General features: G+C 42.0%; 1 protein-coding gene across 1 annotated transcript in view; it reads right to left on the reverse strand.

The window, feature by feature from the left end:
• Positions 1 to 24,404, reverse strand: part of SHF (Src homology 2 domain containing F) — a 334,666-nt gene that overhangs the window by 130,701 nt on the left and 179,561 nt on the right. Inside the window, 1 exon segment of the mRNA XM_077472515.1 lies at positions 8,105 to 8,320. Within this exon segment, the coding sequence (XP_077328641.1) occupies positions 8,105 to 8,320 (216 nt within the window).

Raw genomic sequence — 24,404 nt, forward strand, 5'->3', positions numbered from 1 at the left:
CACGGACTTCATCTGGTTTAAACACAAGAGGTCCATATCCAAATTCATTAAACATCTTACTACATTAAATGTAATGACATGAGCGACATTTATTTAAAGAGCATGTATGTATGTATGTATGTATGTATGTATGTATGTATGTATGTATGTATGTATGTATGTATGTATGTATGTATGTATGTATGTATTAAAAGCGTATTGAACATGTATTGCAAGGATTTCAGCTATTTCAGTGCTGCAACAAACATCTTCTAACAGCCTCATTTGTAGTCATGTTTAAAGTATAGCTAAAAAGGCAATTTTTGTTTTGGTTAGTGTGGAGAGAGATTAGAGCATCTGTTGGGTAGAGCTGCATGATTAATCGTTAAAGAATCAAGATTGCGATTCGATCCCACTCGCGATCTTAACACAGCATTTCCTCGATTCAGTGCAGAGTTCTCTGCTCAAATCGACAGCCTGCCAAGTTTATCACAACATCGCTCAGGCATTTTTTATATTATAATATAGAGATATATAGATATACACACACACACACACACACACACACACACATATATATATATATACACACATATACAGACAGCGTGACATAAAATATTGCAACAACCACAATTGTATTCTCTAGGGCAGTGGTGGTGAACCTTGGCACTCCAGATGTTTTGGAACTACATTTCCCATGATGCTCATGCACTCTGCAGTGTAGTGGAGCATCATGGGAAATGTAGTTCCAAAACATCTGGGGTGCCAAGGTTCGCCATCACTGCTCTAGGGTTTCTGCAAAAAATTATAGAAATATAATATATAGATTATTATTTTATTTAGATTTTTTTAGCAGAAACCCTAGAGAGTACAATTGCGGTTGTTGCAATATTTTATGTCACACTGTATTTGCGCAGCGGTCTTTCAAACACAATATTTAAAAACAAAAGATACCAACAGTAAAGTCAGCCCAATTTATTTGTATAATATGAAAGATGATGTTGCGCCGCGAGAATCCCAAGAGAATTGTGACCTTTATTCTAAGCAAAAAAAACGTGATTCTCATTTTAGCCAGAATCGTGCAGCTCTACCGTTAAGTTTGAATTGCTTTCCCCTCATAAGGAGACTCACCCTCTTGATTTGTCGTGTTTATAGTTCTCACCAAAAGTGAAAGAAAATCCCAAATTTCAGTTGGTTTCCAAAACAGGAATAGAGGGGAACTAGTTCTGGTGACAACCTCACATTGGAGGCATTTCCTCTCAACCTCATTTTTTGGTGATAGGATGGGAAGTAAAGGAAAATCTACCCAATGAGACACAGATGGCAAAAAAAAACAAAAAACCCTCTGACAGGGGTTATAATTTTCCTTTACTCCATCCAAGAAAAAAAAAAAAAAAAAAAAAAAAAGGAGAACGTTTCTCCTAATTTTTACTGCCTTATAGCAGGGCACCCAGTGTAAACACAATCCCTCTATAAGAGGGTCAAGAAGCTGCTACATTTTATCATCCTGCCAGTTTCAGGCATTCTGATTCCATCCCGTATAATGCAAGACCAGAAGTCTGCACTGTATACAAAGACTGCATGTCGGTGGTGGTGAGGAAGTGCATGGCGTGAGAGGAGTGAGAGGAGTGATGTGAAGCCTTTTCCCTACCTTCCCAACTGTGGTATCCTGCACCCAGTTCAAGCAGATAGGAGCAGTGGTAGCTGAGGAATCCCTGAAGGCTCGCCAAATGTTATATTATAATATATATATATATATATATATATATATATATATATATATATATATATATATATATATATATATATATATATATATATATATAATTTTAACTAACCACAAGTAGTTTACTACCGCTATGAAAGTGAAATCTAGGTACCGATCATGGGAGATTACAATGAAAAAAACAAAAAACAAATAAAAAACCCTCTCCCACACACAAACACTTTACATTCTGCACAATGCTTTCCTCAGCTGCCACCTAATTTCACATGCACATTTTTATGTTGTTTTAATTATTAAGCAAACCGCATTCTAAATAAACAAATGTATCTAAAACTAAAAACACAAAAAACAGTATTATGAATGAAAAAAAATTATGTCTGCATCTTAAACTATAATTACATTCTCTATATCATTGTCATGGAACAATAAAATTAAACAATATCATTTTACTACCATGAACGATAGAACTATTTTATAGAAATCTTACCAGAAAAGAATTTATGATTGAAAGAAAGTGTGCCATTAAGTCAACAAAAAGAGAAAAATGGAAACTGTGGTTAAAGAACAGCAGGGCATTTTGGACCTGACCTGTACTCAAAATTTGAAAATTTGCTGTTAATGAAAATCTAGTAACATTAATTGTGCCTAAGCAGCACCTCCAAAAAACAACCTTTTGTTCCATACTATCATCCAGGATTGCTCTGGTCATCTTCAGTCTCTCATACAACTTTTGTCCCTTTCAATGCCTTGTTAGCGCAATCACTCTGTATCTGGAACCTCTATAAACATATGTATCACCTGGTTTTCTTGGTCTTTCGCTTGACTTCCTTTTTAGGAGATCCCAGGTTTACTTCTGCCTTCCCTTCTTCTGGCGCCTTCTTTTCATGGAATATAAATAAGATAACTATTCTTTCTGCTCTTTAAGATAATGATTCATATGCCGATGCCTTCAAACCCTTAAAGAATATGTTCACTTTTTTTGCAGGTAAAAAAAATTTGCATTTGTTATTTTTTGTTGCAGGAGCCTGTAAAGCATTGCACCAGCGATCAGCAAACCGCTGAGGCCATGCCAAGCACTGTCAGCACACTCAGGTACAGTCTTAAGTGCAGGTGGTTTGTGCTTCCCCTGAATAAGTGCATTTTCAGGGATTGCCTAAAGGGGGATGACCTGACATACTGGGGCAGGGAGTTCGAGAGGATGGTAGAGGCAGTGGAGATGTCCTGGAAGCGAGCATGGGAAGAGGCAACAAGGGTGACTGGATGTGGGGGCTGTGAGAGGTCAGAGTCTAGGATTACACCCAGCACCTTGGCGTGTTTGGAGAGACCAATGGTAAAGTCATGGGGAGGGGATCGGGGGGGGGGAGGAAACATTACAAGCTCAGTTTTAGAAAGACTGAGTTTGAGGAAGTGGTAGAGAGATAGATCTGGGTTACTTCAGCATAGAGGTGGTATTGTAAGACATGGGAGGTCATCAACTGGCTCAGGGAAGAGGTATAGTGAGAGAAAAGGAGGGGCCCAAGCATGGAGCCTTGGGGTACCTCAACAGAAAGAGAAAGAGGAGCAGAGGGGATGGTATTGTATGCGACACTGAAGATAGGTAGGAGAATGAGGAAAGAGCAGAATCAGAGGCCAAGGGCATGGAGTGGGTGGTCAACTGTGTCAAAGGCAGAAGAAATGTCCAAGAGTATGAGTATGGGGTATTGGCCATTGGTGAGTTTTAGTAGGGAAGTTTCGGTGGAATGTTGTGAGTGGAAGCCGAACAGTAGGGAATCAAGAGCATTGTTGTCAGTGAGGCAGAAGCTCATACAACTGAACAAGGCGTTTCAAGAAGCTTGGAGGAAAGCAGGGAGCTAGGTCTTAAGCAATTCAAAGAGGTGGGGTCCAATGAGGGTTTTTTTTTAAATATGGGGGTAAACAGTGCATGTTTGAGCAAAAGAGGGAAAGATGCCAGAGAGGGGTTGAAGATGTGGGTTAGAGGGTTTAGGATAGAGCAGGAAGGTGGTAGCAGTAATTGTGAGAGGACAGGGGACAGATGGCGAGGTGGGCTGTGGCTAGAAGTTTACCAATTTCGTCAGTGGTAATAGGGCTGAAGGAGGAAAGTATTGTGCGTTGTTGAACCTGGTGTGTTGGTTTGGGGCGAAAGTTGGGCGCTGGATATCTCATCACAAATTGTGACAAAATTTGTTTTTGAAACAATTGGCAATCTCTCTCTCAGCCCCCATCTCTCACTCTCAGGCCCTCGCCCTCTCTCGCTTTCACTCTTTATCTTCAAGGCTTATTATTTTTTCCACTCTATTTTGAGATGCGTGTTCTTCTCTCTTTCACCTTTTATTTTGCTTGTTATCCCTTATCAATGCTAGGTATCATCGAATAAGGTTTACAGTATACATTTATTGACTTAAATTACTTATACACATATGCCATGAATCTATTCTTGTGTGGCAAGTTAGGTTTATGATACCATTGTTTTAATACCTTGTTGTGTAAATGTACGCCTTGTGTATGCGGTTACAGAAAAAAAAAAAAGTTTTTTCTTTCTTTTACAAATACACACAAGTCTAGAATTGCTTCTGAACAAAAAGTGCTTCCTGTTGTCAGAGGTTGCCTAGGCACTTGTCAGACATCCCAACCTGCAAAAACTCATTTCAGGGAACACGCTAACCATTTCAGTGATTTTAAGTGGTCATGGTGGTAGGAATCAGTATGTGCAGTGTTGCTGCTTGAAACAGGTAGGGTCCTGATGGGGGGGGGGGGAGGGGTGCTGAGAGAGAGGGCACGACAGAGAGAGAAGGGGGGCTCGGCAGAAAGAGCGAGGGGGGGGGCCCGGGAGAGAGAAAGGGAAAGGGAAAGAGGCGGGGGGCTCGGCAGAGAAAGAGAAAGAGGCGGGGGGCTCGGCAGAGAAAGAGGCGGGGGGCTCGGCAGAGAAAGAGAAAGAGGCGGGGGGCTCGGCAGAGAAAGAGAAAGAGGCGGGGGGCTCGGCAGAGAAAGAGAAAGAGGCGGGGGGCTCGGCAGAGAAAGAGAAAGAGGCGGGGGGCTCGGCAGAGAAAGAGGCGGGGGGTTCGGCAGAGAAAGAGAAAGAGGCGGGGGGCTCGGCAGAGAAAGAGAAAGAGGCGGGGGGGCTCGGCAGAGAAAGAGAAAGAGGCGGGGGGCTCGGCAGAGAGAGAGAGAGAGAGAAAGAGGCGGGGGGCTCGGCAGAGAAAGAGAAAGAGGCGGGGGGCTCGGCAGAGAAAGAGAAAGAGGCGGGGGGCTCGGCAGAGAAAGAGAAAGAGGCGGGGGGCTCGGCAGAGAAAGAGAAAGAGGCGGGGGGCTCGGCAGAGAAAGAGAAAGAGGCGGGGGGCTCGGCAGAGAAAGAGAAAGAGGCGGGGGGCTCGGCAGAGAAAGAGAAAGAGGCGGAGGGCTCGGCAGAGAGAAAGAGGCGGGGGGCTCGGCAGAGAGAAGGAGGCGGGGGGCTCGGCAGAGAGAAGGAGGCGGGGGGCTCGGCAGAGAGAAAGAGGCGGGGGGCTCGGCAGAGAGAAAGAGGCGGGGGGCTCGGCAGAGAGAAAGAGGCGGGGGGCTCGGCAGAGAGAAAGAGGCGGGGGGCTCGGCAGAGAGAAAGAGGCGGGGGGCTCGGCAGAGAGAAAGAGACGGGGGGCTCGGCAGAGAGAAAGAGGCGGGGGGCTCGGCAGAGAGAAAGAGGCGGGGGGCTCGGCAGAGAGAAAGAGGCGGGGGGCTCGGCAGAGAGAAAGAGGCGGGGGGCTCGGCAGAGAGAAAGAGGCGGGGGGCTCGGCAGAGAGAAAGAGGCGGGGGCTCGGCAGAGAGAGGGAGTGGGAGGAGAGGGGGGGAGAGGGAGAGGCTCGACAGAAAGAGAGCTGCCCTTTGACTGCTAGTCTTACTTGGTGAAATAATTACTGTGCTGTTGGTTTTTATGCTTGCTAGAGGCTCTGACATAAGGCAAAACCCAGTCCACCAAGATGGTGGCCTCCACACAGACCATGCCAAACAAGGCTCAAGCAATACCGGTGAATAATTCTTTCCCTCTGCCTGCTTTTTTTGTGGCTCAGCTTCCAGGGATCAGTAGCTTAAGGCCAAAATAATACAAAATGAAACAAAGACTGAAAGTATTTCTGCAGCATAAAGTGACAGCAAAAATGTGTGCAACATTTAGTCTGGGTAGTCCAGTGAGCAGTTATGTGGATGAAAATTACTGGTTGAGGTCAGAGGAGAATTGGGAGAAAATTATAGAAAGGCAACAGTAACCCAAAAAAACACTCATTACAATCAAGGTATTCAGAATACCATCTCTGAATACACAACACATCAAACATGGAAGCAGATGGGCTACAGAAGCAGAAAACCACACCAGGTGCCACTCCTGTCAGCTAAGAACAGGAAACTGAGGCTACAAGTCGCACAGGCTCACCAAAATTGGACAATAGAAGATTGAAAAAACTCTGCGACATTCAGATGATAGGGTCAGAATTTGGCGTAAACATAAAAGAATGGTTCCATCCTGCCTTGTATTAATGGTTCAGGCTGGTGGTGGTGTAATAGTGTGGGGGATATTTTCTTGGCACAGTTTGGGCCCCGATTGAGCATTGTTTAAACGCCACGGCCTACCTGAGTATTGTTGCCGACCACATCCATCTCTTTATAACTACAGTGTACCCATCTTCTGATAGCTACTTTAAGCAGGATAATGCACTATGTCACAAAGCTTAAATCTCACCACTGGTTTCTTGAACATCACAAGGAGTTCACTGTACTCCACAGTCACCAGATCTCAATCCAATAAATGTGCCTTTAGGATGTGGTGGAACAAGAGATTTGCATCATGGATGTGCAGTCGACAAATCTGCAGCAACTGTGTAATGCTATCATGCCAATATGGACCAAAATCTCTGGAGGAAATCAGGCAGTTTTTAAGACAAAAGGGGGGCCAACCGGACACTAGCACGGTGTATCCATTAAAGTGGTCGGTGAGTAAGTGTGTAATAACACACACACACACACAACGTTTAGTAATACCTCATCTTAGCAGCGACTAAAATAGTTACGTTTATTGAACAATGAAGTTTTAGAATTTTGATACTTTTTTAGTCCCATCTGTGTGTAAAATAGGCGACTTGACTCCCAAAGGCAGAGGCATAATGGGACCACAGGTTGAGCACCCATGCTGTAGACCAGGGGTCTCAAACTGGCGGCCCTCCAGCTGTTGCAAAACTACAAGTCCCATGAGGCATTGCAAGGCTGACAGTTACCAGCATGACTCCCACAAGCAGAAGCATGATGGGATTTGTAGTTTCGCATCAGCTGGAGGGCCGCCAGTTTGAGACCCCTACTGTAGACTCTTCAAAAGGCAACACTTTCAGCTGTGTTGAATGCCTGGTTCCCTGCTGTGCTCAAGGCTTGCCCCATGTTGGACTCACGCCACTACAGTACAGATTAGGGATGCACCGATACCTTTTTTTACAATGAGTACTCGCCGATACCAACCGCAACTGTGTTAACTTCAGCTGTCAACAATGGTACAATGCATCGAAAAGTTAATTAAAAAAAAAAAAATCTATTTTATTTGTAATCTAGCGCTTTTCAATGTGTAAATATATATGTGTAAAAATATTTACTAACAAAGCAAAAAAAAAAAAAAAAGTTAATTGTTTATCGTTTATAAAATAGGCATGAACAAAAGAAAAAAAAGCAGGAAAATAATTAAAAATGGAGGAGAATAGGGAGTCGAGGCTGATTAGAGTAAATTAAGGGGTTAAACAGAGGAAAATGTGTTCATCCCTTTGATCTGCAGATTAAGAAGCAGACATATACAAAAAGAAACGTTTCTTTTTAATTTTAGTGTTTCAGGGCTGAGCAATGTTGTTAATAAACATTGGCAGCTGCTTTTTTTGACAGCTCCAATTACCAGACTTCAACACTGGGGAGATCCACTGACAGCTCAAAGACTCGAGCCTGAAAGTATCGGTTTCAAATATCGGTGCATATGCACGAGTACCGATAATTGTGCAAATACTCTGTATCGGCACAGATAGTATTAGTGCAACCCTAGTACACATTAATAACTCTGAGGTCAGCGAGATGAACCATTGATTATAGCAGGAGAACAAGGAATCCAGCACTCAAAATGTTAAATTCTATAGAGTCCCCAGGCAATTATTTTGCTTTGTTACACCACCTTTTGGTGGTGCAGGCAGGAGAAAAAAAAGGGTAAGTACTTTCATCACATGAGACACATTTATTGGCAGTTTAATACTATAAAGTGCATCTGCCCACTGTTAAAATGTTTTTTCTATCAGGCTATTAACATTCACAGCCAAATCTGACAAAAGCTGCCCACCTAAGTGTCCATACGTTCTAGTCGTCATTGTTTAGATTATGGTAGGCAAGTGGTGACTACCCTGTATAACTGACCTGCAAATGCTTTTGAAATGCGATCTTTCTTCCATTCCCAAGGCTGGTCATATTCTTCTGGAGGCCGCTCATCGTCTTGTGGCAATCTGGATTCTCGGGGTCGCTGATCTGACTTTTCACAATCCGAATCAATTCCATTTTCCGATGGTTCATATGGCGTGTCATACAAGTGTAAAGGTTTTCCAGGCAGTTCTTTGGATCCCCTTCTGCGGATTTCTACAGTCAAAAAAAGAAAATACATTAAAGTTTTTATATATGTAGATCTCAATTTTGAAAGTAAAAATTCAGCATAATACAAAGCTTGGGGAATAAAAAATTATTATACAAGATTTATATAACGCCAGCAGTTTACAATGTAGAGGGGGTACAGCACAATTACAGTAGTGTTATATTATTCAAGCTGGCTTTTTAAATAAAAGAATCATATTTTTCGTCCTTGTAATTCTTGTTGCTGGCATCATTTGTTATGAAAGACATTTTTTCCTGATTTAGACATGTTCAGCCATGACATACTAAAGAGGTGCGGCCCCCTTATACAAGCCTTGGGTAGGCACCATACCCAAGGCGATGCCTATAAGAGCAAGTCTATTTGCACAGAAAATGTCATTGTTTTTCTGAAATTATAATGGTGTTTTATTACAAATTGATACAAAAGAGATTAGCCTTTTTCTTAAATGAAGTTAAACAGCAGAAATCTAATGCCTATTAAACCTCCGCCAACCTAGGCAATGGTCCATGTGGCTTTTCCAAAATCCCCAGGCAAAACAACTCTCCAAATCATTTTAAACACGCATTTCCCAGTTTGTTATTTTTAACCCCCACACAAAATTCTTAAAAGGAAAAAAAACACTATGCATATTTAAAGATACAAGAATAACTACTGCTTGTGATGTATCTTTTTGTTAGACAAAAAAATGATTTCTTGATGGCTGAAAAGTCAATAGCGCTGTTAAATTGGTTGTTCATGAAAAGCTAAAGCAATTGTTCACAGTAAAACCCTACAGCTGTGAAGAAAGCTTAAGAATGGAATGAACCTGAGAGACCTGCAGTGCAAATCTATATACACAGCGGTGTCCTAAAGAATGCCGCTCTGATTCAGGAGTTAATTTTTTACCTACACTAATTCCTAGCAGCACGCTTTACAGCAGTGCTGGAATACAGCCAATGATGATCTGTGCGCCTTTCCGAAACCACTTTAATCACAGAATGCTGGGTATTGTCCTATGCTGCTTAAAACCCAAAACATCAATAATGACAGCACTGCTCTGGCAATCAGTCACATCTTGTAACACAAATGTTTGCTTAGATTTTCTCCCATGCCAGTGATGTATTAACTGGCTATGAGCATGGCAGATCAATATTATTATGAGTTGATCCATCTTCCTCAGCTGCTGTATTACAGCTCTATTTCCAGTCTATACTTAAAAACAAAAAAAACAAAAAACCCACCAGGGCTAAGTAAATTGCAACAAGGAGCAAACTACTGTATATGTGCTGTATCAGTGATTCTCAGATTTTTATATTCTGCACTCTAATGAATTGAAAATACCATTTTGTTTAAAAAAACTAAAACCCCTAAAGTGCATATAAAGCTACTCTGCATTGCAATATGCAAACAAAGCTTTTCTACAATTATATGCAGTAACCCTAGGCCTTCAAACATCCACACCCCTCAAAAAAATAAATAAGGATTAAAATCCATTATATACTGTGCACTGCGTGCCATCATTGAAGAGATTATAAGTGAAGTGATTAAAGTTGTATTAAAAACAAAAATGTAATATATTGCAGCCAACCAATCCTTATATATGGTGGCTGCATTACTCTTTTTTTAAGCCATTTCCCTTTATTTTCACCTAGTGATCTGGTCAATAACACTTCTTGTCTTAGGGTGTCTCCATTTTGGAGCAGTTTCAAATATTTATAGGTGTATCATATTGGCATAAATCCCATTTCCATAAGGCCTATAAGTATCGGTGCTGTGCTGACATTCCGTACATACGCTTGTGGTAGTGAGAAATGCACTTTCCATGATGAAGATGGAGTTTGAGTAGTACTGGATCAGTCATACACAGATTCCTCCACTTTCTCAGTCATCTGCCCAGTGGCGGTCACTCACGAAGTTAGCACAGGCACTGCCCCCCCCCCCCCCCCCAGCCCAATCCATGTGCCCAGCCCCCTAATCTATATGCAGGGCACCGGACGCATGAAATTAATTTTTTTTTTTTTAACACACGATTAGAGCCCAAGGCTCCAATTGCCTTAAATTTAAAAAAAAAAAAAGTAGGCTCAGAGCATAGAGCACCCAGAGGCCACCCAGTTGTGTGACAATAGCAAATTAATATTTGCTATGGTCTTCCTGCTCCTCCTCTTGGCCAATCAGGAATTGGGCCTTGAGAATCGATTGGCCGGTGCAGAAGCAAATAGGAGGAGATGCAGGGGGAAGCCACCAAAGCCTGGGACCTGAATGGGTTAAGTGCGAGGCCGGCGGACGGAAGACCCAGCAACCCGGGGGGGGGGGGGGCAAATATCCCAGCACATTTGTACAGGTGTGTCAGTACTTTTACTCAAAAAATAAACTTCTAATTATTTGAGAGTAAGGGTGCCTGTTGTATTACTGCAACCCTGGTAAAATTAAAATTAATAGTGTAAATTATTGGCAAAATAATTTTCAACAAGACAGAGGAAGCCAAAAGCACATTTATTGTGTAGCATTATTGAACAGGAAATAGAGGCTGCACATTTAAAAGGTAAATGCCCTTATGTACTGTACATGCATATTTACAAACTATATTTTTTACATTAATGGATTCATATGTCCATTTGCATGAGGCCCAAACAGATATGGAAAGATCAATAAATGACGCTGTTATTTTATATAAAATTACAGTCTTTACGCTTACTAGGGCAAGTGCCCAATTTTTTTTTTTCTCTCAGCCTCAATTAATTCTCTCTGGGAGATGAAAATCTAGCACTATGAGCCAGGCCAGATCAAGCCTGTCATTAGTCATTTGCTGACAGGGAAAAGAATAGAATAAACTGAGGCATGAATGCCGATTCTTCATTGTCTGGTCAAGGTGTGTTCTAAAATCAAGGTGTACTGCTTATGGAAACAATTAAAGGATGGGAGCAATACTTGGTTTTCATGATGAGGCCTGCAAATTATCACACACTATAGTGTCAAGTATTTGAACACCTGCCTTTACACGCACATGAACTTTAATGGCATCCAGTCTTGGGGTCCTTTCACACGGACGATCCGTTCAGGTCCGCCTGTCAGTTTTTCAGGCGGAACTGAATGGATGCTCCATAGAGCTCTATGGACCGTCGGATGTCAGCAGTGACATGTCGGCTGACATCCGAGCCGCTCCGATCCGAAAAAGTGTGACGGAGGAAAAAGTTATTTTTCCATCCATCATCGGATCGGATGATGACGGACATGTCGTCACCCAATCTCCCATAGGGGAGAGCGGCACTGTGACAGGTCCATCCCTGCGCAGTGTGCAGAGACGGACCTGTCCTCTACCTGCTCAGCAGAGATCGCTCCGGCGATCCCTGCTGTTCAAGCGGGCATTCACGGGGCGGATCAGCACTGATCCGCCCCGTGTGAAAGGAGTCTTAGTCCATAGGGTTCAAGATTGATTTGGCCCACCCTTTGCAGCTATAACAGCTTCAACTCTTCTGGGAAGGCGGTCCACAATGTTTAGGAGTGTGTCTATGGGAATATTTGACCATTCTCCCAGAAGGGCATTTGTGAGGTCAGGCACGGATGTTGGAGAAAGCCTGGCTCGCAGTCTCCACTCCAATTCATTCAATTGTTCTATCGAGTTGTGGTCAAGCCAGTCAAGTTCCTCCACCCTAAACTCCCTCATCCATGTCTTTATGGACCTTGCTTTGTGCACTGGTCCAAATCATTTGGTGGGAGGGGGGGGGGGGGGGTTATGGTGTGGGGTTATTTTTCAGGGGTTGAGCATGGCCCCGGCCCCTTAGTTCCAGTGAAGGGAACTCTTAACCACTTAAGGGCCGAGCCTGTTTTTAGATGTGTTTACAAGTTAAAAAACGTTTTTTTTTGTTGCTAGAAAATTACTTAAAACCCCCAAACATAATACATTTTTTTTCTAACACCCTACAGAATAATATGGTGATCGGTGCAATACTTTGTCACACTATTTGCGCAGCGGTCTTACAAGCACACTTTTTTGGGAAAAAAATACACTTTTTTGAATTAACAGTAAAGTTAGCCCAAATTTTTTTTTTATATTGTGAAAAATCATGTTACGCCGTGTAAATTGATATCCAACATTTCACACTTCAAAATTGCGCCCGCTCATGGAATGGCCACAAACTTTTCCCCCTAAAAATCTCCATAGGCTACGTTTAAAAGTTAGAGGAGTTCTAGGACTAGCATTATTGCTCTTGCTCTACCGATCATGTCAATACCTCACATGTGTGGTTTGAACACCATTTTCATATGTGGGCGCTACTCAAGTATGCATTCACTTCTGCATGCGAGCACGGCGGGATGGGGCAGATTTAAAAAAAAAAAAAAATTCTTATTTATTTTACCTTTTATTTTTACACCGTTTTAAAAAAATAAAATAAAATTGTGTCATGTAAACATCCCTTGTAATAGAAAAAAGCATGACAGGACCTCTTAACCACTTGCTTACTGGGCACTTAAACCCCCCTCCTATCCAGACCAATTTTCAGCTTTCAGCGCTGATGCACTTTAAATGACAATTGCATGGTCATAAAACACTGTACCCAGATTCAATTTTTATAATTTTTCCCCCCAAATAAAGCTTTCTTTTGGTGGTATTTGATCACCTGTGTGATTTTTATTTTTTGTTAAAATTAAAAATGTAAAAAGACTGAATTTAAATTTTTTTTTTTTTTTTTTAATTTTGTTATAAAATGTTAATATTGGTAATTTTTGTCCGTCATTGATGTACACTGAGGCAGCAGTGATGGGCGGCAGTGATGGGAAGCACTTCTATGTGGCACTGATTGCCACCACTTGTGAGCATAGATAGGTGGCACTTGTGGGCATTTTCAGGTACAAATTATGAGGCATAATTGCCTCTTCCGTTTGGGACCTATGTCCCTTTAAGCTGAGCCAGTGATCTGCTTTTTTTTTTCTCCTCCGCTATCAGCGTGAGGAGAATCAAATATCAAATCATAGTGTAGCGCTTAAAGAAATTATGAATGACCTGGTTAGTGCATGATCATACAATAATTAACCCAAAACACCTTAGGTGTGAAAATTCATAAGTGTATACAAAAATAAAATTATAATACAAAAAAATATAAATAAATTGAAAGTCTCTATGTAAGATGTTGATCAAATCCAGACGTGAAATAAGGGTCACCATCCACCTTCTTGCAATAAGGCTAGCATGCAGACACCCTGTGATATTCCCGTCACCTTTCAAAATAAAGGCTTACCGGATAACATGGATCCAAACGAATATATATTCGAAGGATCATGCAGGCTTGTACGCTCAAAAGGCGAGATTACAGATGTAAATTATCCAGGGAAGTAACGAGTCAGACTCCTCATACAGATGCCCCAATTAGTTGTTAAATCCTCAGCGGTAAACTCCAACTCAAAATGTTGAACTCATACAAAGGAAAATAAGGGGCCACAATAGTGTAAATCCGTTTAAAAGAAAAAATTTAATAAAAAAGTAATGAACTCACATGTAACCAAAGAAATCAAGCGCTTATTCCATAAAAACAGTGCTACAGCAGTAGTCCCGACGCGTTTCGTCCTCTACAGACGTCATCTGGGGGCCCCAGGTGACGTCTGTAGAGGACGAAACGCGTCGGGACTACTGCTGTAGCACTGTTTTTATGGAATAAGCGCTTGATTTCTTTGGTTACATGTGAGTTCATTACTTTTTTATTAAATTTTTTCTTTTAAACGGATTTACACTATTGTGGCCCCTTATTTTCCTTTGTATGAGTTCAACATTTTGAGTTGGAGTTTACCGCTGAGGATTTAACAACTAATTGGGGCATCTGTATGAGGAGTCTGACTCGTTACTTCCCTGGATAATTTACATCTGTAATCTCGCCTTTTGAGCGTACAAGCCTGCATGATCCTTCGAATATATATTCGTTTGGATCCATGTTATCCGGTAAGCCTTTATTTTGAAAGGTGACGGGAATATCACAGGGTGTCTGCATGCTAGCCTTATTGCAAGAAGGTGGATGGTGACCCTTATTTCACGTCTGGATTTGATCAACATCTTACATAGAGACTTTCAATTTATTTATATTTTTTTGTATTATAATTTTATTTTTGTATACACTTATGAATTTTCACACCTAAGGTGTTTTGGGTTAATTATTGTATGATCATGCACTAACCAGGTCATTCATAATTTCTTTAAGCGCTACACTATGATTTGATATTTGTTAATTATTCACTGTTTTATCCTTGTGATTGTGTTAGCAGCTTTTTTTGTTTTTTTGGATAGCGCAGTGTCACAGGGAAAGTTTTTTGTTTATATATATTGTGAGGAGAATCAAAAACAAACAATCACCGAGCTTTTGTTTTGATCATGTAATCAGCCGTCATTGGCTGGCAGCTGATCACATGGTAAGGGGGCCAGGACCGGCCCCTTACTCAGATCGGTGATTACCCAAGTCTCAGTGACTCTGATCACAGCGCGCACGCAGGGAGCATGCACAGGTTAGGCCATCATATGACGGCCTCCTGGGAATTCACATCCGCGCTGTGGCCGTCATTCGGCCATATCGCGTATCTCAGATGGTTAAATATGAGATCTGAGGTCAAAAAGACCTCAGATCTCATATTTACACTAAAATGCAATTAAAAAAATAAATAAAAATTTGTCTTTAATAAAAGGATTAAAAAAAAATAAAAAATTACCCTTTAAGAACTATGGGTGAAAAATATGTTTTTGACGTTGCTTCCGCCCTGAAATGTCATGGAGACGGCTTCCCCTCACGAGTCTCCATGCCCAGCCACAGAGGGCCCTCCTGCCGCAAATAAAAAAGTGATCTCATGGTGAACCCGCTGCAGAGACCACTTTTATCTTGTAGCAGACCGCCGGCTGAACACGAGGATACCGGGGTTATGGCAGCTAGCTGCTGCCATAACAATATCCTACGTCAAAGTAAAGACGTACATCAACGTTCGGAAGTGGTTAAGGCGTCAGCATAGAAACACAAATTTGGACAATTTCTTGCTCCCAACTTTGTGGGAACAGTTTGGGGATAGCCCCTTCCTGTTCCAACATGACTGTGCACCAGTGTGCAAACAAGGTCCATAAAGACAGACAAGCGAGTTTGGGGTGGGGGAACTTGATTGACCTCAACCCGATAGAACATCTTTGGGGTGAATTAGAGCAGAGACTGTTAGCCAGGCCTTCTTGCCCAACATCAGTGCCTAACCTCACAAATGCGCTTCTAGAAGAATGGTCAAACATTCCCAGACACACTCCTAAACCTTGTGGACAGCCTCCCCAGCAGAGTCAAAGGTGTTATAGCTGCAAGGAGTGGGCCAACTCAATATTGAACTCTACAGACTAAGACTGGGATTCCATTAATGTTCATGTGTGTGTAAAGGCAGGCACCCTAATACTTTTTACAATATAGTGTATTTATAAAATAAAGTCTTACCTATTGTCCAAAGAGTCTTTTGCACAGTTCATGCCCACGTAGAAACAAAGTTGATCATATACAACAGTTTTTCTGTATTCTTCCCCCATTATTTTTTATACAGGATTTATATAGAGCCAACAGTTTGTGCAGCGCTTAACAAAATGAAGGTAGACATTACAGTTACATTACAATTTGGCACAAGAGGAATTAGAGGGCCCTGCTCATTATAGCTTACAATCTAAAATGGAGGGTCAATTAATACAAAAAGTTAATAGCTCTGGGGGGTGAGCTGATGGAGAAAGTAAAACAGTATATTAGACACAGGATAGGCTTCTTTAAAGAGAAGGGTTTTCAGGGATCTTTTAAAGATGGATAGACTGGGGGCAGTTGGACAGATTGGGGTAGGGAGTTCTAAAGGATGGGAGCAGCACTGGAGAAATCCTGGAGCCAAGCATGGTAGGTGGTGACAAGGGAGCTAGAGAGTAGGAGGTCTAGGGAGGACTGAAGAGAGCAGCTTAGTTGGTATTTTGGGACTAGGTTAGTGATGTAGCTGGGGGAGTTATGGATGGCTTTGTAAATTTTTAGTACTTTGAATTTTATTCGTTGGGTGAGTGGAAGATAGTGGGATTAGCAGAGAGGGGTGGAGGGCACTGAATGGTTGGTAAGATGGATGAGTTTTGCAGCAGCAATTATAGACTGAAGGGAGGATAGTCTATGTAAAGGTAATTCAATGAGGAAGGCGTAGTAGTCGAGGGAGTGAATTAGAAGCTTGGTGGGGTCGTTAAAAAGGGGCACATTCTGGAAATGTCGAGGAGGCTAAGGTGGCACGATTTGGACAGGGATTGGATGTGGGCCTGAAAGGACATTTTCGAGTCCCTACCACCCTGGCATGTGGGGACTGACTGACAGACGTGCCATTGATCTTCACAGAGAAGTTAGGATTACCTGTAGGTCAAAGTGGTTTGTAAGGGTTTACAACCAATTTAAGTCATCGGCGCATGCGTTCTGAAGGAACGGTCGCCTGTGCCGTGGCCCACAGCAATCACGCCACGCGGCTCGAGTCAGAGACCTGGAAGCAAGATGGGCGAAGATGAATGCGGCCTCCAGTGGGGATGACAAGGGATTCGTTTGCAGATAAGCGTCACATAATGTGCCAGTATGCCATGCATATTAGCACACCATGCCTTAACTTTTCAGGTAAGAAGAAAGCAAAACAAAAAATGAATAAAAGTTTACTTCATCTTTAATTAAAATGTTCAGGTAAAAAATGAACAACATCCAGTTAGCCTGAAAACTGGAAAGAAAATTAAAGAGAAGCACATGTATTCATACTTGTATGTTAAAGTAATGTAAATTCATATCCATTTTACATGTTCAAAAGAATTCTACCTTCCTACATTGTTCTTTAATCCATTTAATTTCAATAGTAAAGCAATTTGGCCTTCTTATGTCAGCAGAATTCCCTTCTGTTCATTTAAAGTGCAATTCCCCTATTGTTGAGAGAGAAAAAAAAAAAAAAAAAAAAAAACATTCCCCTCTGGTTGATCAATGTACATCGCAAGGATTATAACAAACGTCGTTGCAGAGTCCTACCTTTTATTATTCTGAAGAAATCCATGTATGTTTGTCTGTGCCTTTGTTCTGAGAAGGTCTAAGGGTAGTGGTTTTATAATTGGCTGTCAGATGTGGAGCTGAAGGGCACGAATGAGGAAATCTGCTGGGCCTTCATCCCTTTAGACCTGTTCCTATTGAAAGCATCACTCAAAAAAATGAGATTTTTGTTGCAGGGGATGCCTGAAATCTGACCTGTATCTTAGGTAGACTTCTGGGAAAATTGGTGAGCCAATCACACAAGCAGGAAATGTTTCTGTGGAGTGGTCAGTACACATTCTATGTACAGAAAACTCCAGGTAGCCATAATGCAATGTATTCTCAGATAATTACTTTGGCTGCAGATTGAAAAGGAAAGGTCATTTTTAATAACATTCAATTACAAAATAATTAGTGTCGCCATTATATGCGCTATATTTTTCCTTTGCCATTTTCTTCCTCCCCCACAAAAGTGGAGTTACCCTTTAAATAACTCTTTCTATTGGCTTCATACAAATGAAAAAAAAAAGAAAAAACACACACACACACACACACACACACACACACACACACACACACACACACACACACACACACACACTAACCCCTGATAGACCCTTCTCTTTACAGGAGCACAAAAAATAAAAAAAAATTAAAAAAAAAATACAAAAAAACACACACTTACCAAGGCAACAACATTCATTCCAACCTTAGACCAGGTCTGCAGACCCATCTCATTATGGATTAAATCATTATGTTTAACAGCAGGCTGACGGACAGTGGTCTGTAACTAAAGCTTTTAATCACTTAGAGATATAAAACAGTCACTCCAATTAAGAAGCCACGATGGAGAGAATAACTACATAGTATCCCCAGGCATATTCCTAATGAGACATCTCAATAACTAAATTTAAAAGACCACGAAACCTAAAATACACCAACTACCAATAACACTGTCAATCTGTCTGATTCTCTAAGAGCCCTAGATAAAAACAGAGTTAAGCTAAAGTTCAACTCCATTTTGTATGCCTATGTAAAGTAACCGCAGCATGCGATTAATGTGTTATACCATCTTCAAACCTACTGGTCCTACTTTCGCAAATGGTCCTAACTTGTCCTGTAGTTTGTATTCAAATGCACTCGCCTATGCGTTTTCATCTTGTTATGTTCAAATATTTTTGTCTCCTTTAAATAAAAACATTGGGACAGTGGGAGCAAGACACAAAGAAAAACCATAGAGGGGATTTAACTCCCCCCCCACCCCCCCATTTTTTTTTTGGTAACTCTTTACTGAGTTATCAACGGTATAACAATGACATCTATATGTACGGTTGAAGCCGTTTTAACAAACTTATATTTCTAAGTATCTGCAGAGAAAAGCAATTGTGTAACAAGGGTGAAATATAACAGCATATTCCTTTCTCCTGACATGGGATTAAACCTTATATCGCTTAAGTTGTATATTTTGTAGTGTATGGCTGTCTGTAATGTTAGGTATAGCATCACTTTGCGGAGGTGGGCTTATATTATATGCAGAGTCTATTTCTACCATTCTGTTTAGAGGCTAAGTGGGAGCGTTCTGTGTGTTAGTGTCCGTGTCGAGGTAAGGAATGGACATTCCAATCGACTAACCTGGTGAGATGTGCAGCTGTGAAGTAGTGTGAATATCACGAAGACCGATCCCCCTAAATGTTTTGGTTGTGAGAGCTGCTTAAAGCTGATTCTAGGTCTCCGGTCCCCCAAAATTTTGAGGTTGGATAGAGACTGAAAATGTTGGAATTTGGATAATAGGATAGGTATGGTGGTCAAGTGTTCTGTGAGAAACAAGATATCGTCTGCAATGGCTGCATATTGGTATTCCTTTTTAGAGGTTTGGATACCCTTGATATCTTGGTTGAGTCTTATTTTTTGTAGGAAAGGTTCCAATGTGAGAACAAAAAGGATAGGGGGCATCCCTGCCTCATACCATTGCTGATGGGGAAGGCGTCTGACAGAGTGCCGTTGACCCCAACTTTGGCCGTTGGGTTGGAGTACAGAGATAGGATAAAGGTTAATATACGTGATCCCAAGCCCATGGTCTGTAATACTGCCTCCATGTAGTCCCAGGCCACTCTGTCAAACGCCTTCTCTGCATCCAAGGACAGGAAAAAAAAACCTCTTTGCTGATTGAGTCATCAGATAGTGTAAGATTATAGCCTTTATGGTATTGTCCCTTGCCTCACGTCCAGGAACGAATCCTACTTGGTCTGAGGAGATGAGTGAGGGGAGGAAGGGGGAGAAGTCTATTTGCTAAAAATCTTTGAAAAGATTATAATGTCGACATTCAGTAAAGAGATTGGTCTGTAACTTCCCATGTTAGTAGGGTTCTTACCCTCTTTAGGGATCACTGTTACATGTGCCTCCAGCAATCCATGCATAAGTGTGTTTGAGGGGGGAAAGCGAATTGAATGCTTTGAGAAATGGGGGATTGGAACATCTCTGCAAATAGCTTGTAATATGTTGCGGATAGCCCATCAGGGCCCAGGCTCTTGCCAGGTTATAACTGTTTTACCGCTTGTATCCACTCTGCAAGAGTGATCGTAGAATCAAGTAACTCTGCTGAGTCGGTCGGGATTATTGCTGGGGGGGGGGGGGGCGAGGTCTTTTACAAAAGTATGGATTTCTTTAGTCTATGCTGGGGGGGAGGGAGGGGCAGAGGCCTTCGCCTTGAGGTTGTATAGAGAATAGTATTGCTCAAATTTGTGCGTAATATCTGTATTTTTGCCTGTCGGTATGTATTTGATGTATCGCTTTTTAGCCTTTTCAAGTCAAGGGCTTGAGCTAGTAGCTTGATTTGTTCCCAAATTCATAGAAAAGTTTCTGTGAGAGGATGAATTTTTTGTTAAGGTTGCGGCCTAGTTCTTCTTGAATATGTATGCGTGTTTCAGTAAGTTCTGCAAGGGTGTTTTGGGCTAATGTGCGCTTATGTATTGTCTCCAGGGTTTTACGTTTCTCAAACCATTCTCAGAGTTTGGTTGATTTCTCTTTATTGCTGCTGCTAGGGAAATTAATTTGCCTCTAACTACACACTTGTGTGCTTCCCACTGGGTCAGGTGTGAGACATCGGGGGTGTCATTTTCAGCAAAGTATTGGGTTAAGCAGTTGCAGACTTCCTCTTCTCTAGCTTTGTCGTCTGTCAAGATAGCCGAATCCAGTCTCCAAATACTTGTGTGTGTTTTGTCTGTAAAAGTAAGGGTGGTTGAGATAGGATGGTGGTCGGACAATGTCATGGGTTCTATTGTTGCTTTAGTCAGGTTTTGCAAGTCTCGGGTATGAGGAGGCAAACAAAAATAAAGTGAAATTCTTGGGTCATGTAAGTGGCTATAAAACTCTAAATTTGAGTTTTACCTGGTCAATGGATTCGTGCTCTCCAGTGTGCTGGCGAGGCCGTGGGACTGCCATTTCTCAGGGCTTCTGGAGCCTTTTGAGGAAAGCAAGGCGGAGGAGAATGCCGTGCATGGTGGCCGCGGGATCTTAAGCTGAAGTTGCCCACTTCATCTATACCGTCCATAGAGGTTGTCTTGTTGAGTGAGGGGAGCTTGAATTCGCTATACCAATCTGGCAGATCTATCAGTGGTAGATACAGGGTAGAGCAGAAGTGGTCTAGATCTTCAGGGACCCTGAAGTTAGCTGTGCGCCCCTGGTATGTTACCGACAGACAGAAGGGGAACTTCCAGCGGTACAAGATGGATCTCGCTCGCAGAGCATCTAGAAGGGGTTTCAGTTCCCTTCTGCGCTGCAGGGTGATGTTACAAAGGTCCTGAAATATCTTAATATTTGATACCCTGAAAGATAATCGATTCCTACCTCTGGCTTTATGTATAATCTCCTCTTTAAGCAGTTCGTGAGGCAGAAAACCGCATCCCTGGGTCTGTGTCTTCCCCTCTCAGCCAGAGCGCTCTGTGTATATGCACAAAAATAAATCGGTGTATCCGGGGGTCTTTCTAGGAGGTCGTTAAAGATGTTGATGACCACTTGCGAGAGGTGGCTAGGGTCCACGGATTCTGGAATTCCTCTTAGGTTTCGGCACCACCCTCTGTTGTCCAAATGCTCCATATGGCGATTGATTTCCCTCAGATGTAGGGCATGTAATTCGGTTAGCTATTGTACGTGGCAGAGGGAGACATCATAGGGGGGGCTCGTTTCATTTCTACCTCCTCCACCCTCATGGCTATAGCTTGTATGCCCACTCTTAGATCTGAGATGGCAGCAGAGAGCATGCTTTTTATGTCTGAAGTGACACTGCGGAGGTCTTCAAGGCTCAGTGTTGTAGACGTGCGGATCTCTGTCTGCTCTGCCTCGCTGCAGGCTTCTGCTGTGGGAGCAAGACTCCCACAAGAAGGCGGCTTGTAAGGCTTGCGTTACACCTCTAGGCCGTTTATATATTATGTTTGTTTTGAATAGAGCGCTATATCATTGTCCATATATCTTTATATATTGTTTCCAGCAATATTTGTGTTAGCAGCTATTTTTGTTTTATATAGATTGATTTTGCTTTTTAGCGCAACAAATTTTTTCACTTACCTCTAGGCCGTGCCCGGAATATCCCAGGGATTTGTCGGCTGAGCTTTGAGTCCTGCTCCCGTGGAGATCGGGACCTTGTCTGACACTCCTGGACGTTCCTTCCATTCTGCAGCAGTGCTAGGACTGCGTGAGAGCCGAGCACTGGATGTTGTTGGGCCTCGTGGATGGGAGCTCCAGAGCTATACATCCATCTTGGTACGGTGCCAGGTCACGCCCCCCAAAATGTTTTTTGATAGGGTTCCACTTTAAGAGCAGCACAGCAGAGGAATCACAGCACTTTTTTTATATACAGTTTGTACCCTGGTGAAAGAGGGGTTCCCAATTGGGAGCTCAAGTGGGAAGATCTTCAGACTGTCCTGGAAATAAGCAAAAGTTAGTAAGTGGCTTAACTCTTCAGCAGCCATAAGAAAATCTCAATTTTGGGTGGACTAGGTTTTTCAAGCACAAATGTATTGCCATCTTGAAAATTTGCATAAGCAAGAGTGCACAGGTTTCTGAGCAGTGTGTTACTATGTTCAATCACATTAATATTATATTGTGCAATAGAAAAACTATGCTGTCATATCCCAAGATTGCTGGCCTGAGATGTTATCTTCAAAATGCACAAACTGCATATAGAGTATATAAACTCCTTTATGTAGTGAAAGATTTGCTTTAACAAGGACATTTGACATGCATTCTCATGTCAAAATGTTTTAGCAGATCAGTTTTGTTCCCAAAATTTGACCTCAGGGCACTCGCAAGTCACTGATTCATGTTGCAGCAATTTCTCAGATGCTTTACACCAAATATATTTTAATTTCCATGGACATGTAAAAGCTACAGAATCATGCCATCTGGAACAGAACTAAAAGGTGTAATGAGCAACATAAATATTTTACAATGACGATAATAAAAGGCAGGTAAAAGCCATTCTGTAGATTCTTTCTGGGAATTTACTTCCCCCTGATGTTCGCCCTGCCTCCAAAATTGCGACACTGTACAGCTCAGTATCAACCAGCATCTGGCTGCACTTTCTTCTTGCCAGGTTATCCGAAGTCATGCTGACATCTCTGTGCTTTGTATGCTCTGCCAGTCGTTTACACACCCTGCACCTGACAGTGCTGTAATATATTGGGCATTTCTGGGCTGTGCGTCACATCCATCTAGCATTCCAGAAAGTAGAATAACTTGTTTTTTCAGTGTGCACACAATTCCAGTTATGCTGTAGAAAAAAAAAAAAAAAAAAGTGCAGTTTATAAAAACAGGAATACAGCACACTGAAGCGTGCCATCCCTGTGTAGTTGGCTGCAGTGAGCTGCAACACTTGGTACTGCCCATTGCTCAAACATCTGCCATAGTCTCACAGGCTGTTAACGGAGAGAGAATTGTGAAAGCGGCAAACATTGTTCCACTGAGACCGAGAAAAGATTGAAGTGTGCAATGGTAAGAGAAAAATGTGAGGCTACAGAAGTAAAATGTGGCATTGGGCTTTCAGGCAATGGAATACATTATTCTATGTTACTGTTAAGCTGTGAACGTTTGAATACATATCAAGAAATCACACGCCAGAGACAGAACGGTAATTGATAAAGAGGCAAGACATAAATAATACATTTTAACGCCGAGATGCATCTTTTTCCTGTTTAGCTTCTGCTTACCTATAGCTTTGTGCAGTTTATGATAATCTGTTTAGGATTTGATACTTCTAAATAGCAGAATAAAAACAGGCGAATAGAGGTCTGAATTTACATAATGCCAATCATAGGCCACTGCCTAGGGCAGCGATGGCCAACCTTGGCACCCCAGAGGTTTTGGAACTACATTTCCCATAATGCTCAACTACACTGCAGAGTGCATGAGCATCATGGGAAATGTAGTTCTAAAACATCTGGGGTGCCAAGGTTCGGCATCACTGGCCTAGGGCAACAGGGTAAGGGGTATGGAACAAAGCCACAATATTTACATATTATAAGAAACACAGTGGCTTAGTGGATAGCAGACCCATTTATTTTTTTATTTATTTTTATTACACTATCTGCATTGAGTTTATATGCTTTCCCTAGGGCTAGTTGGGGTTTCCTCCCATGCTCCGAATATATGCCGATAGGTTAATTCTCCTGTCCACACTGAACTTAGTCTGCGTGCATAGATGTATGAATGCAAGATGGAGCTTACAATCAAAATGCCCCAAGGGCAGCAACAAAAGTAAATATACAGAATGTAAAGCTGAAATGGCTATAGAGGGCGCAAACACCAAAAAGTACAAGGGGGAAGTCCACAGGTGCTTCATTAATTACAGCATAGTCTACAATTGTGTCAACTATATATACACACACAGTATGAAAATTGGGTATACCCAAAGATCCCACTATTCTTTTGAAGAACCTCTAAGCTGCTCAAGTCACAACTTTTAGGAGGAAATTGAAACACAGGCTGGGTCCAACTGGCAAAGGAGTTAGCCAAGTTTGCACACTCTTAGCTATACTTATTTAACCAGTTCCCGACCAGCGCACGACGATGTACGTCGACAGAA

Source organism: Lithobates pipiens, unplaced genomic scaffold, assembly GCF_037356315.1.
Source record: "Lithobates pipiens isolate NorthernLeopardFrog02 unplaced genomic scaffold, aLitPip1_a1.2 Scaffold_8, whole genome shotgun sequence".
In the NCBI taxonomy this organism is placed as follows: domain Eukaryota; kingdom Metazoa; phylum Chordata; class Amphibia; order Anura; family Ranidae; genus Lithobates; species Lithobates pipiens.